This window comes from Clarias gariepinus, chromosome 21 (assembly GCF_024256425.1).
Source record: "Clarias gariepinus isolate MV-2021 ecotype Netherlands chromosome 21, CGAR_prim_01v2, whole genome shotgun sequence".
Lineage (NCBI taxonomy): Eukaryota > Metazoa > Chordata > Actinopteri > Siluriformes > Clariidae > Clarias > Clarias gariepinus.
Genome location: NC_071120.1, coordinates 15,983,450 through 15,998,911, shown reverse-complemented (window position 1 = coordinate 15,998,911; position 15,462 = coordinate 15,983,450). Strand labels below are relative to the sequence as shown.

At 35.2% G+C, this 15,462-nt stretch overlaps 2 protein-coding genes across 4 annotated transcripts; one reads left to right on the top strand and one right to left on the bottom strand.

Moving 5' to 3' along the window:
- Positions 1–1,280: 1,280 nt before the first annotated feature.
- LOC128509518 (flavin reductase (NADPH)-like) lies at positions 1,281–5,220 on the bottom strand. 3 transcript variants are annotated; one of them, XM_053481286.1, is made up of 5 exons: positions 5,118–5,220; positions 3,415–3,569; positions 2,788–2,989; positions 2,528–2,692; positions 1,281–1,655 (listed from the first exon to the last, which is right to left on the bottom strand). In XM_053481286.1, the coding sequence occupies exons 2-5, from the start codon at positions 3,547–3,549 to the stop codon at positions 1,498–1,500; spliced, it is 660 nt and encodes a 219-aa protein (XP_053337261.1). In that variant the 5' UTR covers positions 3,550–3,569; positions 5,118–5,220; the 3' UTR covers positions 1,281–1,497. The 3 variants fall into 3 exon arrangements, with proteins under 3 accessions (XP_053337261.1, XP_053337262.1, XP_053337263.1); XM_053481287.1 differs by having other exon boundaries at positions 5,122–5,220; XM_053481288.1 differs by lacking the exon at positions 5,118–5,220 and adding an exon at positions 4,816–4,906.
- Positions 5,221–6,626: 1,406 nt separating this feature from the next.
- LOC128509616 (N-acylethanolamine-hydrolyzing acid amidase-like) lies at positions 6,627–13,909 on the top strand. The gene is made up of 11 exons (XM_053481419.1): positions 6,627–6,886; positions 7,794–7,958; positions 8,400–8,523; positions 8,739–8,829; positions 8,909–8,985; positions 9,110–9,282; positions 11,266–11,328; positions 11,436–11,502; positions 12,329–12,357; positions 12,941–13,007; positions 13,464–13,909. The coding sequence occupies exons 1-11, from the start codon at positions 6,723–6,725 to the stop codon at positions 13,503–13,505; spliced, it is 1,062 nt and encodes a 353-aa protein (XP_053337394.1). The 5' UTR covers positions 6,627–6,722; the 3' UTR covers positions 13,506–13,909.
- The last annotated feature ends 1,553 nt before the right edge of the window (positions 13,910–15,462 follow it).

Below are 15,462 nucleotides of genomic sequence, written 5' to 3'. Positions count from 1 at the left end.
TGAATCTTAATGTGTCTTCATCATATGAGTGTTAATCTGTCTTTAGCCTCTCTGACACTAGATTGCAAAATCTACAGTGGGGGAAATAAGTATTTGATCCCCTACAGATTTTCTAAGGGTCTGTAATTTTTATCATGGGTTTATGGTAAAGGATTGAGACAAAATATCAACCAAAAAAAAAAAAAAAACACATGTTACAAATGTTATGAATTAAGTTGCATTTCAATAAGGGAAATAAGTATTTGATCCCCTACCAAGCAACAATAATTCTGTCTCTCACAGACTGGTTATGTGGTACACATTAATTTAAGAAAGTGTTCCTAACAATAATGTGGTATATGTATAAAAACCACCTGTCCACAAAATCTCTATCTTTTATTTAAACCTCACCACCATCGTCAAGACCAAAGAGCAACAAGAAACAAGATTTTAGACCTGCACAAGGCTGGAATGGGCTACACGACCATCAGCTAGAAGCTGATGAGAAGGAGACAACTGCTGGAGCGATTATTTACAAATGATAGAAATACAAAGTAACCATTAATGGCCCTATATGTAAGATTTCACCTCATGGAGTAAGAATAATCATGAAAAAAAAAATGAGGGACCAGCCCAGGACTACACGGAAGGAGCTTGTGAATGATCTCAAGGCAGTTGGGAGCACAGTCACCAAACAAACCATTGGTAGCACAATACGACTGCACGGATTGAAATCCTTCAGCCAAGCAAGGCTTCCCCTGCTCAAGAAGACACATGTACAGACCCGTCTAAGGTTTGCCAATGAACAGAGAAAAATTGGGATAAAGCTGTGGTCAGATGAGAGCAAAATTGAGCTCTTTGTCATCAACTTGACTTGCTGAACACCCACCACACCACAAGACACTAAGAACACCACAGTCCCTACAGTCAAGCACGGAGGTAATAGATGGTATTTATAGTTTATTTATAGTTTATGAATAGTACTTACTCAAATTCAAAATAAAATATTGCAATATTTTAAGATACTAACATTTTGTTGTAAGTTATATTTATTGTATTTAAAAACTTAAAAATTTTAGTTTACATTTAATGAATTAAGAAAACATTAGAGTTTCATATTTTAATTAAATTATGTAAAAAAAAATATTTCCATAATATTCTAATTTATTGAGATCTACTGTGATTGTAATATTCAAGACCAAGCTGGTAAGCTGTATTTCTTTTAGGCATTCTAATTCTTTGGCATTTAAAAGACCTACACCAATTTCTATGTACAAAGTAAGAAATGCCCCACACTCCTACCTGGTATAAAGAGATTTTTATCAAGTTTTTAAATGAAAACCGAAGCAGAAACTTAATTCAAGAAAACTGCAAGGTGCCATGTGTATACAGAAAGTATCTTGCTGATATATTAAAAAAAAGACTGTGGTTGGTAGTGCATTTTCATAGAATAAAAAAGGAATCTCCTTAAAATGTGCCGTTGTAAGTGTTGAAATTTGAATTAAAGTTGAATTGAATTCACTTGGTGATAAAAGCAACTGCTTTCTTTATCCAGGTGTTGTTGCTGAGCACAGTCAGCATGAATCGAGCCACATCTGATCTTGACACAGTCTGGCCTACAGGGCAGTCGTTCTCATCAGGCACATAGTAACCTTCATGTGTAAGGAATTCCTTGTCTGTCAACAGAAAAAGAATAATGTAAAATGGGTCTGAACAAGCAAGTCTGTTAAAAAGCTCAAACTAAATTAAAAAGTACAAATTAGATGCTTGTCAAGGACTTTCTCTTAATAGTTTGCATCACTAGCCATAATGTGAGACGTTTTTTGTGTCAAAATACAGTAGGTATAGGTACTGTAAGAGCGTTCCATTTTGGTTTTGGATAATTACTGCAGTGATTCAGCTGGCATGATTCCAAGATGACAATGCCAGGATTCATCAGACTCAACCTGTGAAAGAGTGGTTCAGGGAGCATGTGACACCATTTTCACATTTTTGTGTAACCGCATAACCTTATCGAAACGATACCATGGCGCATGCGTAATTAAAGAAAAAGCTGCTCCAACAAAGTATAATAACAAATTTTTATTGTTATTAAAACCCCTGTTTTAGAGCACAAATCTTAAATAAGTATTTATTGACAATCAAATTAATTGTCTATACTTTTCTTAAATCAGTACATGTATGTACATGTGCAATCAACATCAGATCATATACCTTTCAACTTGAGGCCTGTTACCTTTTCTGCGCAAATGAGATGTATAAAATGAAAAAAATTGATAAAAATCATCACTGAATGTTGCTTGTCACCCCAAGTTTCATTTAAACGACAACCTACTATAAAGGTTAATGACTAGTTGAGGTTATTTCAGGGGTGGCCATGACTTCTCCTCGCCCTGCCTTAGCTCTGTTTAAAACCACGGCTGTTTTACAGAACCCAGGTTTTATGATTAATGACCGACCTGCTACAACATTTTATCTTATAGTGAAAGACCTAAAACAAAAACCCACATCACAATATAATGGAAGATGTTGATTTTCTCTACCCCACCTGTTACTGGAGTATTCTGCAGCCCTGGTGGCCTGACCACAGTCCAGTTTATGTCCTCAGTCTTCTCCAAAAGCTTCTCCATCTCATACATGTTGCTTAGGACACTTCGAATGATTGGCAACAGCAAATAGCGAACAAAATATGAAGCTTTATTTCCTGAATTAGCTGCAAAAACAAGATAACTAATTTAAATATCAGATAATTGTGATGAGGATTTTTCTTGTATCTCTTATTTAGGTTATTTAGGCTACAGCACTTACGCTCCGTGTACCATGATGTCATGGTAATTATTTGGTTCACTTTGACCTCTTGCATTGCATTAAGGATTGCTGTCATTGACTGTGTGTAGCCATCGACTCCGTTGAAAAAAGATGGTTGAAACCCAAGACATGACATAACAACATCCTGTCCTGTGAAGTGCGGCTTCAGACTTTCCTCAGAGAAAATATTTCCCTCCACCACCTATCGTGAGACAATTTATGTTTTCAAATTTTAGCATTTATTTAGAATTTTTTATATGATTTTGCTGTGTGCCACATTATAATTACAAAGCAAATACGTTATACAGAATATAGCATAGTTATACAACATACTATAGTATCCCCACTATACAATATAGTATCCTTAACAGTTACGGTAGTAACAAATAAATACATTCTATATTTTTCAATGCATAATTTCTCATACTTTATTAAACCTTTTTTGTGTATAACTAAAAGTTGCATTAAATTCCATAAAACACATATAATAAATGTGTAGCATAGATATATTAGCTTTGTCAATGAGGTAAAAAGTGGATACAGGATAACAATTAACTAATTTTAGACATCTTTTTAAAAAATAAAAAAATGTGTTAGCTTCAGGTGTTTAAGGTGTTAGGTGTTTACCTTAAGGTTCTCATGGTTTATGGTCAGTTTGGAAGGATTCCTCACTATAGCAGTGACATTGTGTCCCTGCTGGAGAGCCTGGGTTACCAGCTGTTGTCCGGTCTGTCCTGTAGCTCCAAGAACTGCAATCTTCATCTTTGGCTCGTACTGTACTTCTACAAAATAAATAAGTAAATAAATAAATGAATAAAAAATATGCTCATAAACATTTACCAGAGTTTCAGCAACCTACAGCCTTGCGGAAGAGAAGAATGCAGAATTTTTATATTTTAGATTGAGAGACATTTTAAATTAACAATGTTAGAAATATTGGTTCAAATCAATTATACAAAAATCAACCTAAATGATATATAATGCCTTTCAGGTTTTCTAAAATCCATAGTGGCTCTGTATAAGATATAGAATCTATAATTACAGTGTTTCTCCACAAGTTTTAAAATATATTTGCGTTGGTAGCGATCAACAACAACAAACACATATGTGATGTGTACCTTTATATACCTTTAAGACAATATTTTCATTTATTTTATAATTCTATTAATTTTACATTTCTGACCTACTGATCCTTCCCACCATCAACCTATATGTGCAGAGCTAAATACTCTGTCCCTTAAAAAACAGATCATTTTAGCCATTTTTTTTTATTGATATGTTTTAACAAATATTTAGGCATAATTTTTTAGCACAACTTAGGCAATATGATAAACTGAATTTTATTACATTTTAACCACATGACTGAGCCCCAAATAAATAGCAACGATTCATAAGATGGCTCGTTTTTATAGTTGTTTTAGGTTGTTTCTGTGACCTAATTATACTACTGAATAACACAGGGACAGTGGTTTTGAGGGATAAGGTACTAAGTTACTGATCAGAAGATCGGCGTTTTTGATCCCCAGCTCCACCAGATTACCACTGTTGGGCCCTTGAGCCATTAACCATATCCGCTCCAGGGGCACTGTATCATGGCTGATCCTGCGCTCTGACCCCAGTTACGATGGGATATGCGAAGAAAGAATTTCACTGTGCTGTAATGTATATGTGACAAATAAAGGCTTAACTTAAAAAAAATATGCATACTTTGTGAGTTCTACATTTTTGCGATGTCACTCCCATATTTCAGTAGCAGTACAATTTCCTCGTTTTCAAAGTAATGATATCTTTGGTTCTACATAACATCAGAAAACTCAAATGCACAATTTGATGTCACATCATACTCCTTGTCAGATTTTTTAAAAAGTGTAGGCAAATATACTTTTAACTTTTAACCCAAGTGTGGGAAACACTGTAATTCGTTTCACTCTGTATATGATTTCTGATTGTTGTATTATTAGTATTATTAGTAATAGTAGTAGTAGTAGTGTTATTGGTGGCACAGTGGTTAGCACTGCCGCCTTGTACCTAAAGGATTGAGGGTTCGATTTCCACCTCCCTGTGTTTGGTGGGTTTCCTTCCACAGTCCAAAGACATACAGATTAGGTTAACTGCCTTCCTAAATGAGTGTTTGGATAAAAAAAAATACTCTTTCCTTTGTCAACGCTGACAACCCTTATACAGTACAGTATACCCGAACAGAAAACACACACACACACACACACACGTCACTTCACTGGTGTTAAAACTTCTGCTAGAGATTACTCGCACAGTGTGCACATGCAGTTCAATTCAGCCTCATAAATGATATGAATATATATGATACTTACACACCATGAGATATTTTCAATGCGTTTTATTTTAGACGTTTCCGCCTACTTGCATAACCTTTCAGGAAGTATTCCTTTTATTCACTGGGAGGCGCTATTTACGCTAAATTTTGCCGAATGAAGCGCCAAAGCGCCCCCAGTAATGTGGCCGACTGGTTTCCGCCTACTTACATTATATTTATTCACTAGAAGGCGCTATTTCGCTAGGGGGAAAAAAAGAATCTCGTGAAGTTTGTGCGTGATGTGCGAAGTTTGCATGTTCTCCCTTTGCTTTGTGGGTTTCCTCCAGGTACTCCAGAGGAAGGCATTCCCAAATTTTCCATAGCCCAAGGTCTCCTGGGATAGGCCCCAGGCCCCCATAACCCTGTGTAAGGTAAGCTGTATAAAAGATAAATGAATGAATGCATGCATAAATAAATACATTAATTAATCAATCAATCAACTGCTTGTTAATGTAATTAGCTAATCAATCATATGGGAGCAACTTGATGCATTTGTGCCTATAGACATGTTTAAGATGATTTGCCGAAGTTCAAACCAATTTGCATGGATAAGCATTTGAATGGAGAAGAAAGATTATTTATGTGACTTCAAACATGCCATGGTTGTTGATGGCAGACAAACTGGTCTGAGTTTTTCGAAAACTGCTGCTCTACTTGGATTTTCAGACAACCATCTCTAGGGTTTACAGAGAATGGTCTGAAAAAGAGAAAATATCAGGTGATTGGCAGTTCTCTGGCCACAGTGTGTGTGTGTGTGTGTGCGTGTGTGTGTGTGCGCGCGCGCACGCTTTGCAATGGGTTCATGTTTACCATTTTGGGGGGCCCCAGCAAAGTCAGGACCTGGGGCCCTCATGCCCCAAGATTGGCGAAGATTTTTCCTTTGATTTGCACAACAGTAATATTGCATGTATAGAATTAAGTAAAACAAATATAAACAAGTTATATTTTACTTGCATAACAGTACACAAAATTGTTACAGTTAGGAACAAAAATTCCTGTTTACATTTTTTTATAATGTCCACTGTATTATTCGAAATGATACAGAATCATTTTAGCTGTAAGAGATTAAAGGTCTTTTCTTGGTTTTACTTTAAGAAGCTTAGCTCGATGCCCTTTTAATGCTGGGTTGTTCTGCTAATGGTTTGTTCTGTAATTATGATACAGCTTAAAACAGCCTTTCAATGCTTTGTTACAAATGCATGCAATCCCTGACTCTTGTTGTCAATGGTTAGTCATGTTCAACCACCACACAAAGCACGCAATTTCTTTTGCTTGTGTAAAGCTGCTTGACAATTGTTAAAAGTGCCATACAAGCACTGGTGGAGTGATGGCTCAGTCAGTTAAGGCTGTGGGTTACTGGGTTACTGTTCGGGGGTTCGAGCCCCAAGTTCGAAGAATCAAATACTGAATGTTTTTTTTTCGCCTGACAATGACACGCCCACATTTCCTTATATGCTTGTCAAGCCACGCCTTCTTACTGATGTGTAGCGTTAACGCGGAAGTTTTGTCAACATGTAGACATGAACGTTACCAGCGTTACCCAGTATCAGCTAAACCAGTGTGAATCGCGGCGTGAGCCAAAACACGATCCCGGCTTTTAATCATGCAGGTTTTTTGTCTGCTCTTCACACTGACGGTTTGCGCTGCGAACTTTTCCCCGCCGCTGGTGAACATCAGTCTGGACCGGGCTCCGGAGATCAGATGGTTGCCGCTTAAAGACCTGTACAGTAAAGATTTCCTCCAGAAAGCAGCAGCTCAGGTGATCGAGTGAGTGAGCCGCATTCTCCAACATGCTTTTATTCCTTAGACAAACTGTCATTCATTTTAAGTGTGATTTTATAGGAAATTAAACCAGCCCTAAAACCTTCAGTTAGCTATTTATAAAGATGACATGCACATTTAATTATCCTATAATTATTCTAATGTAAGACCACATGGTTTTCAATGATGTCAAAAGTGATTTATTATTAGATATGATCTGTTTTCATGTCTAACCTTTGACATTAATACCAATGATGCACTTAAAAAGCTTAGCATAAAATAAGCTTAGTGTCAAAATAAATGATGACATTTCTAAACAAATGAAGAGAGACATCTGACATACCATTTGCATTTGTCCAGTGTTAGTGAGCTCAGGCACAGGAACAATTTAAAATTGCGAAAAGTATTTTAGAATAAAACATTTTGTGTAATAGTAACACCAATGACATAGTAAGGGGAGCATTGAACATTTAAGTAAGAAAATGTGTTTTTATTATTGCAAGTGCAAACTAGATTTTGTAAACATGTAAGTAATGTAAATAATTTGTCTGTTATGGTAATTTAAATAATTTTAGCATCAGCAAAACTACGTAAGTGACAGAAACTTCCACCAATTTTGTAGAATGACCCACATACAGTATATTAACATTTACATATTACCTAAAACCTAGAAAAAATTTGTATTGTGAAAATGGAACAATTAAATCTGAGCTCATATTTGCTAAAACAAAAAATATCTAGACTTTCAATTAGATTATAATTAAAATAGCATGTTTCACAGTGAAGACACTTCAGATATGTTAGTTGCAATAACTTGTCTATCTACCTCGAGTGTCTTTTCCTAAAGGAGTAAATAAATGTTTTTAAGTCCAACAAAGTTTGCTTTAACTTTGGGGAACTTTTTGTTTTGTAGTTCCACAGTTCCAGCATGGGTTCACCATGCTATCAAACCGGTGGTGAGAGCTCTGGAGCGGTTTACCCCACAGCCCTATGCTGCTGAGATCAGAGGCATGGCAGCTTTGTATGGCGCTGACATCTCTGACATCCTCCTGCTCAACTTCGCTTATGAAGTTTCTGCGTATGTATTTCTGTTGCTTGCGTTTTTATATTGTGTGCCATCATTAAATTATGAACAGGGCAATGCTGTATTTACAGAATGAATTTTGACCAAAATGACTAGGCACATAACTACTGTATATTACTGTATGGGCTTTATTTTCTCCTGATTCGTGATCTACACATGAGCCAGGTTTACAGTACATGGGCTAGATATAATTTACCGGGTATGTAGGAGTAATTGGGGCCATATAATGCCACAATGGCTTTTTTACCCAAAATGTTTCAGTCTCATGTTTCTCAACACAGACTCCAGATCACTGCGTAAGGTGATAATAAATTAAGATAATCTGAAAACTTTGATTTAAGTTAGGGGAGTGAATGAATAATTTAAATATCAGTGTATGGTGGATTATGTGAGGGCTTCAATGATATAATACAGTTTCTTTTTTTGTTGTTATAGGTTTTGTACCAGTATTGTGGCTCAAGACACCAAGGGAACAATCTATCATGGACGAAACTTGGACTATCCTCATGAGGTGCTCAAGAATCTTACGATTGATATTCAGTTCATCAAAAATGGAGAGGTATGCAAACCCTGCCTGCTTATGCAGCCTTAAAGAGATCCTAATTAGGTTTTGCATGTTTACCTGCAGTTATCGGAGTGACTATTACAGATATTATCTTATGTACAGTACAACATCACTCCCTTTGTCAGATGAAGAATTCTTCTTATACAAGTGAAAAAGATTGTAAGATTGTAAAATTGTAAGTTGGTAATGTATTGCTATGTTTGTTCTAGGTGATTTACAGGGGCACATCGTTTGCTGGTTATGTCGGTTTATGGACTGGGCAAAGTAAAAACAAGTTTACTGTGACTGGGAATCAGCGGGGTTAGTGCACTTACTGAAATCCTTTTAACTGCATTAATTTTACAGGTATTTAAATGACCACTAGATATTCTCCTTACAGATGCAGGCCACTGGTGGTACAATGTCATTTCAGCTGTCTTGTTAAAGAATTCTCCTGTTAGCTGGCTAGTGAGAGAGGTAAAATATATTAGCTATTTTAAAGCCAATCAGATTAGTGGTAAACTTGCATATTCACCTACACAAAAATTTAATTAAACTTTAGACATGTTAAATCAATTCTGATGACATTTGTGTTTTCCAGACCCTTGAGGAGGCCTCAGACTTTCTAAATGCAGTCACACAGTTGTCTAATATACCCATTATTAGTAGTGTGTACTACATTGTGGGCGGTGTTTATCCAGGAGAGGGTGTAGTCATCACCAGAGATAGGAGCGGCCCTGCAGATATTTGGCCTTTGGATACACTTAATGGAAAGTAAGCATCAGCAGATCTTAATAATTTTTTTTAAGCTTTAAGCTTAAAGCTGACTGCCATGAACAAAAAGGTCATTATACAGCTATTGAATGTAATAAATCGTCTAATTTAGCACAAATTCTTCATTCAAATTATGTTAATTAAATATACAGCCAAAACATTTTTTTGGTGATAAAAAGTGTCTCACCTAGGTGAAAACTGAATTTTTAGATAGGATAATATAACACCATTTTTCAAAATACTTAATACTTCTTGTCTTGCTATGTTTCTGTAAATATCTTAATCTTATCCAAAATTTTACAACACATGGCCTCAAAGTCAATCTGTACCTTTAGCAGAGAAACAGTCCCAAAGCATAATGTTTCCACCTCTGTGCTTGACTGTAAGGACTGTGGTGTTCTTAGTGTCATGGTCAGCATTTTTCTTCCCCCGAAAACAGCAAGTCGAGTTGATGACAAAGCTCGATTTTGGTCTCATCTGACCACAGCAGTTTATCCCAATCTTTTTCTGTTCATTGGTAAACCTTAGACGGGTCTGTACATGTGTCTGCTTGAGGAGGGGAAGCCTTGCTGCGCTGAAGGATTTCAATCTGTGAAGGTGTATTGTGTTACTAATGGTTTGTTTGGTGACTGTGCTCCCAACTCCTTGAGATCATTCACAAGCTCCTCCCGTGTAATCCTGGGCTGGTCCCTCATTTTTGTCATGATTATTCTTAGTTCATAAGGTGAAATCTTGCATATAGGGCCGTTAATGGTTACTTTGTATTTCTTTCATTTGTAAATAATCGCTTCAGCAGTTGTCTCTTTCTCACCAAGCTTCTAGCTGATGGTCTTGTAGCCCATTCCAGCCTTTTGCAGGTCTAAAATCTTGTTTCTGACTTGCTTTGGTCTTGCCGATGGTGGTGATGTTTGAATGGAAGATAGAGATTTTGTGGGAAGTGGCTTTATACATATACCACATTGTTGTTAGAAGCACCTTTTTAAATTAATATGTGTACCAGAGAGAGACAGAATTATTGTTGGTTGGTAGAGGATCAAATACTTATTTTCCTCATTGAAATGCAACTTAATTTTTCTGGATTTTTGGTTGATATTCCATCTTAATCCTTTACCATAAACCCATAAAAAAAATCATAGACCCTTCATTTCTTTGTAAGTGGGCAAACTTAGAAAATCTGTAGGGGATCAAATACTTATTTTCTCCACTGTATGTATAACATATAAAATACAGTATAGTCAGTTTTATAAAAGATGGAAATTGTATGCAAATAGAAGTGTATTTCTGTGCTAAAATGAGAAAATAATGATATAATATAAATCAAACAAAAGTGGTGATTTTAATAACAGTTGCATATAGCCTCTTTTGCTCCTCAGAAGCATGTACAGCACACATATACAGTACAGTATAATCTATATCATAATAGGCAGTGATATAAAATGAATCAGTTTGGATTGTATAATACTGCATAAATATGTTCAACCATACATTAAAAAAACGTAATTGAAATAGAGTCAATTATTGGTGTGACGACCCTTTGCTTAAAATATAGTTTCATATATAGTCTTACATGTAAAATAAAGATGTATAACAAAGTGTGCAAAAAAAACCCTGAGAGTTTGACCTACTGAGACCTAAGACTTTGTAACAGTACTGTGTTATGTGTTATAAGCCAGCCAGAGCTGCTGGCGGTAAGTAAAATGAGGAAGAAATCTTGAGAGAAACAGGCTTCAAAAGGGATTTAATCCTCTTCTGTTTGACACCGCATAGTGAGAAAATCACTGCACAACGATGCAAGACAGGAAAGTCAAGCAGCAATAAGCCTGTCAAAAGGAAATTCACTATGAACATATTCGGAGTAAGAGTCTTAGAATAAACACAGGGCAAGAACCATGTTAGTGAATTATATCAGGACACATAAATATCCTATATGTACTGTGTATAAACTATACTAATTTCTTTTTTTTTTTTCTTTCTTTTTTTAAGTTGGTACCGGGTTGAAACAAACTTTGATCACTGGCTACCCACACCCAGACCAGACCCAAGAATGTATGTACAGTATTTCCCCCTTTGTATTCTAAATTGTTTAAATAATATTATTTATGTTTATTTTTGTTGTCCTTGTCTATTTGCTTATTATTTATTTTCTGATTTAGAGAAGTGGCTATGAATGCATTGAATGCTACAGGTCAAAATAACATCAATTTGCAGTCCCTATATCAGGTAAACAACTAAACCTATTCCAGTATTAATAATACAGTCGATGATACAGTTCCATAGTAGTTGTTATTCAAACAAATAAATAAAAGCAGTACTATCTCTCAAGTTTAATTCTATTTTGTGTGTGTTTCTTTACATTTTTTAATAATTGCAATTCCTGCTATCCTGTATGAATTAACAACTGCTTTGGAATGACAAACATGCATAAGCAACATCTTTTGTTCAGAAATGCAAATATTCCCTTGGGGAAATTGCTAACAAATCACGACATTTTAAAAGGGACCATTCGTCCTATCTGTCTGTAGAAAAGTAAATGTACTTGGAAGCAACAATTACTTCTTTTTAGTGTTATTCCTGATCTCAGATCAGAGCGTTAACCTTGACAAAAACCTTGCCACATGTTTTATTTTAGACATCCAAAGGCAGCCAACCATATCTTTTCAAACTGGTGTTGCATCACAGGGGAGAGAAGCGTGCCGTTTACTGTCTACTGAATCCATCACCTCATAGACTGACTGGGGTTAAATTAATTGGCAGGGAGAGGGAGTATGCTTTTGTAGGGCCAGTTTTTTTATTTGATTCCCAGCCAGGGATGACTGTGTCCTTATTAGAATTTAAGCTCACAATCGCTAATGTCTGGATCAGAGCTTTTCATTGTGTTATTCAGTGTATACTGTACGTTACATACACTGAATAATATTAATCAAATACCAACACAGCTCTTATTTAACTCTCCTAGACATTGCATGATTAACAGTTTGGAGGTGTTTTATAGCATATAATATTTGTAGATGTCTGATTTAATTGTAGTTCTGGTCTTTTCTTTTAGATTTTATCAGTGGTTCCAGTGTGTGCAAGGTGAGATCAGGGGCTGTGTTCACACAAGTAGCGGTTGTATTTGTAATTTCACTTCTTCTTTTAAAGTTGAACAGCTTTACCCTATTTCCTTTTTTTTCTTATGATTGTTTTATATATATATATCATTAGCTAGTGAATGCCATAATATAGAACTGAGCATTACTAAGTACTGCCAGGCTTAACCACTGAAATAGTTCTTTGCCCTCCTTCTTTCTAATATTCTCTATTTACATTTATATTAACTTATTTGTCAAATCTTGTCAAAAGTGCTATGCCAAATAATTATATAGATCTATTAGCTGATCTTATTTAAATAGACTTTTAAATTTCTTTGTACTATCTATCTATCTATCTATCTATCTATCTATCTATCTATCTATCTATCTATCTATCTATTTACAGAATTTGGGAAAAACTATATATGAATGAATATTTGAATACTAAACATATATTGCTATACATTATATATGAGAATGTAACACTAATAATATGATAATATTACAATGATAATAATTTGATAATATTACAATGCATTGGAAGTAAATCTAATTGTTTTTAATTTCAATGTTCACCTGGTGCCCAGGACAACGGTCTACACGACAGTGATGAGTGCAGCTGCCCCAGAGAAATACAGAACCGTGGTTAGAGAGGTATAAACACAGAGAAATGCTATACATACCCCATGTAGTTATTAATGGATATAGTGCATATTTAACCCTTAGGCTTGTTTCTGTGTGCAGTTAAACATAATATGTTTGTGGCCTTCTAGTTTGTTTTCAGAAACATCTAAAACAAAAGCTAGTTATATTTGCTATATACTGTGTATTTGCTACATGGTAATAGTGGATATTCATATTATGTCTAAAATATCTTATAGTCAAGGCTTTTTTTGGTGAGTCAGTGATCAGATGATTAGGTGTTGAGGAAGCATTTAAATGAACTGAAAGTCATCAATGTTTCTCCATAAGATCTTATGACTGCCTTCATATTTTCATGGTTGCTATAGGTAATGAAAAGCCACTTCCTAAAATGGCATAAACCCTACTTTTCTTAGTTTGGCAATAATTATTCACTGTTTTTTGACTCTGTATTCTCTGTGTTCACAGACATGTGGCAAGTCATTAGTGATGAAGGTCAACGGTTTTTAAAAACCTCTTCAAACTTACAGTAGCTTCAAACTAAAAAAAAAACTGCAACATTTCAACTGAGTTAATTTTATTTAAAGATTTTATGAGGTAATAAGGATGAAGTGGTCATTGTGCCCACTGGTAACATGTCACTGATTGGACATATTGTAGATTTTATAATTGTATTAAGTGTTTATAATTGTTAGAATGTTAATTTACTTATAAGTAAATAACATTCACAACATGGTGTCTTATATTTGAAAACAGCAAATGTTTATTGAGGACACTAACCTTCTCTATTGGTGCACCTGGTAACCAAGATAAATGTATAAGAATAAATGTATAATTTACTGATTTACTTTTGTTTTGTTTCTGTAAGCCTTTTCCCATCTAGTGTAATGTTACAATACATTAATTCAATTGAACACATTGAAAAGACTGTATACACATACTGTATTTTTTTGTTTTTTTGTTTTTTGTTATTTTACAATAACCATGGGCTGTGAGTAGCAAATAAAAGAATAAGTGTTTTCAATAAAAAATAAGGTTTCTCAACATGGGCTGACTCACTATGATAAAAAAAAGGGTTGTACAATTTGGAAATACTTGGTGACAGGAGGGGGTTGATGTGGTTCAGTGACATTTACAGAATACTTCAAACACACTTTGAAGACTTCTTAGCTGCAGTTAAACTTTTAGATAGTGTAAACTCTCAAAATGATTTTTATATTATAATGTAATATGTAAATAACTTAAAAATATGTGTATATGTAATAAAAATTTTACATTAAACTGTTATGCTTTCTAACCGTCATCAGAATGACCCATGACTTAACTAAGTAATTAAAGGTCTTTTCTTGGTTTTACAATAAGAAACTTTTCTGAATGCCCTTTTAATGCATGTTTCCGTTATGCTAAATGACAATTGCAATTATTCAGCTTAAAACCGTCTTCTCTCCTCGTTTTTCATTTCTTTGTAATGACAGTCTACAGTGAAACGGACAGGAATTTTGTCACAGTCTTGAGGAAAAGTTAAATCCTCTATTTGAACTTGTCCTCTTTTGACAATAGTTGTCTTAGTTGGTCAGATATTTTCACAGGCCATGGGGCTGAGTCATAATAAAGCATGATTTCGCTTACCAGTATATCGTGGGGCAGGAGCTGGGCATCAGTGACAGGTGCAGCCGCAACTATAATAGTATATAGTTATAGTTAAAGTATAGCTGCGTCTTCCTTTAAATGTTTCATTTTGATTTTCAGGCAAAAAATGTTTAAGCTTTGGCGAATGTTTAGTATTTGATTTCTATTCTTTTGTTTTTAAGCGACGCTTGGATAAGCTGATTGATCATGGTTGATTCTTTCTATGTGTCTGGGCCATATCATTAATAAATGATGTCAAAAAACAATCATTAAATGTATTAACCGGTGTGCCCAGTAGGTGGCCCCGAAGCCCCATGCAATTTCTTGCTTTGTGCTGTGGGTAAACTCACTACTTACTGGAGCAACCAGAAGAAACTCACCAAGCAGAGGAGGACATGCCAACTCCTTGCAGTGTCATAAGACTGTAGTGGTGACAAACATTGCCCTTTAACAGAATGCCATTTTCTATATGAAGCTCAGTGTAGTCTCATCAAGCTATTAACCTAATCCTCTTGCAGCTTTTTTGGTTAAGCAGATTGCTCTAGTTGTAAAAGAAGCAGAAGCCCCAAAAGCCAATGATTCTGTCACTGATGGAGGAAACGGAGGTGCTGTAGATAACCCATGCCTTGGCTCAGTTCGAGTTGCATACTTTGCATACTTTATCCAACTTAAGGATCAACTGGAAAAAATAACCACAACATCTGCTTTGCATGGCATGTTTAGGGAATAATCCTAAAGACTTTTTAGAATAATCATAAAGGGTTTTTTTCTTGGTAATAAAATACGAACAGGTGAGTTTTTCTATTAAATTATTTAATAGAAATTGCTCACTATTTTT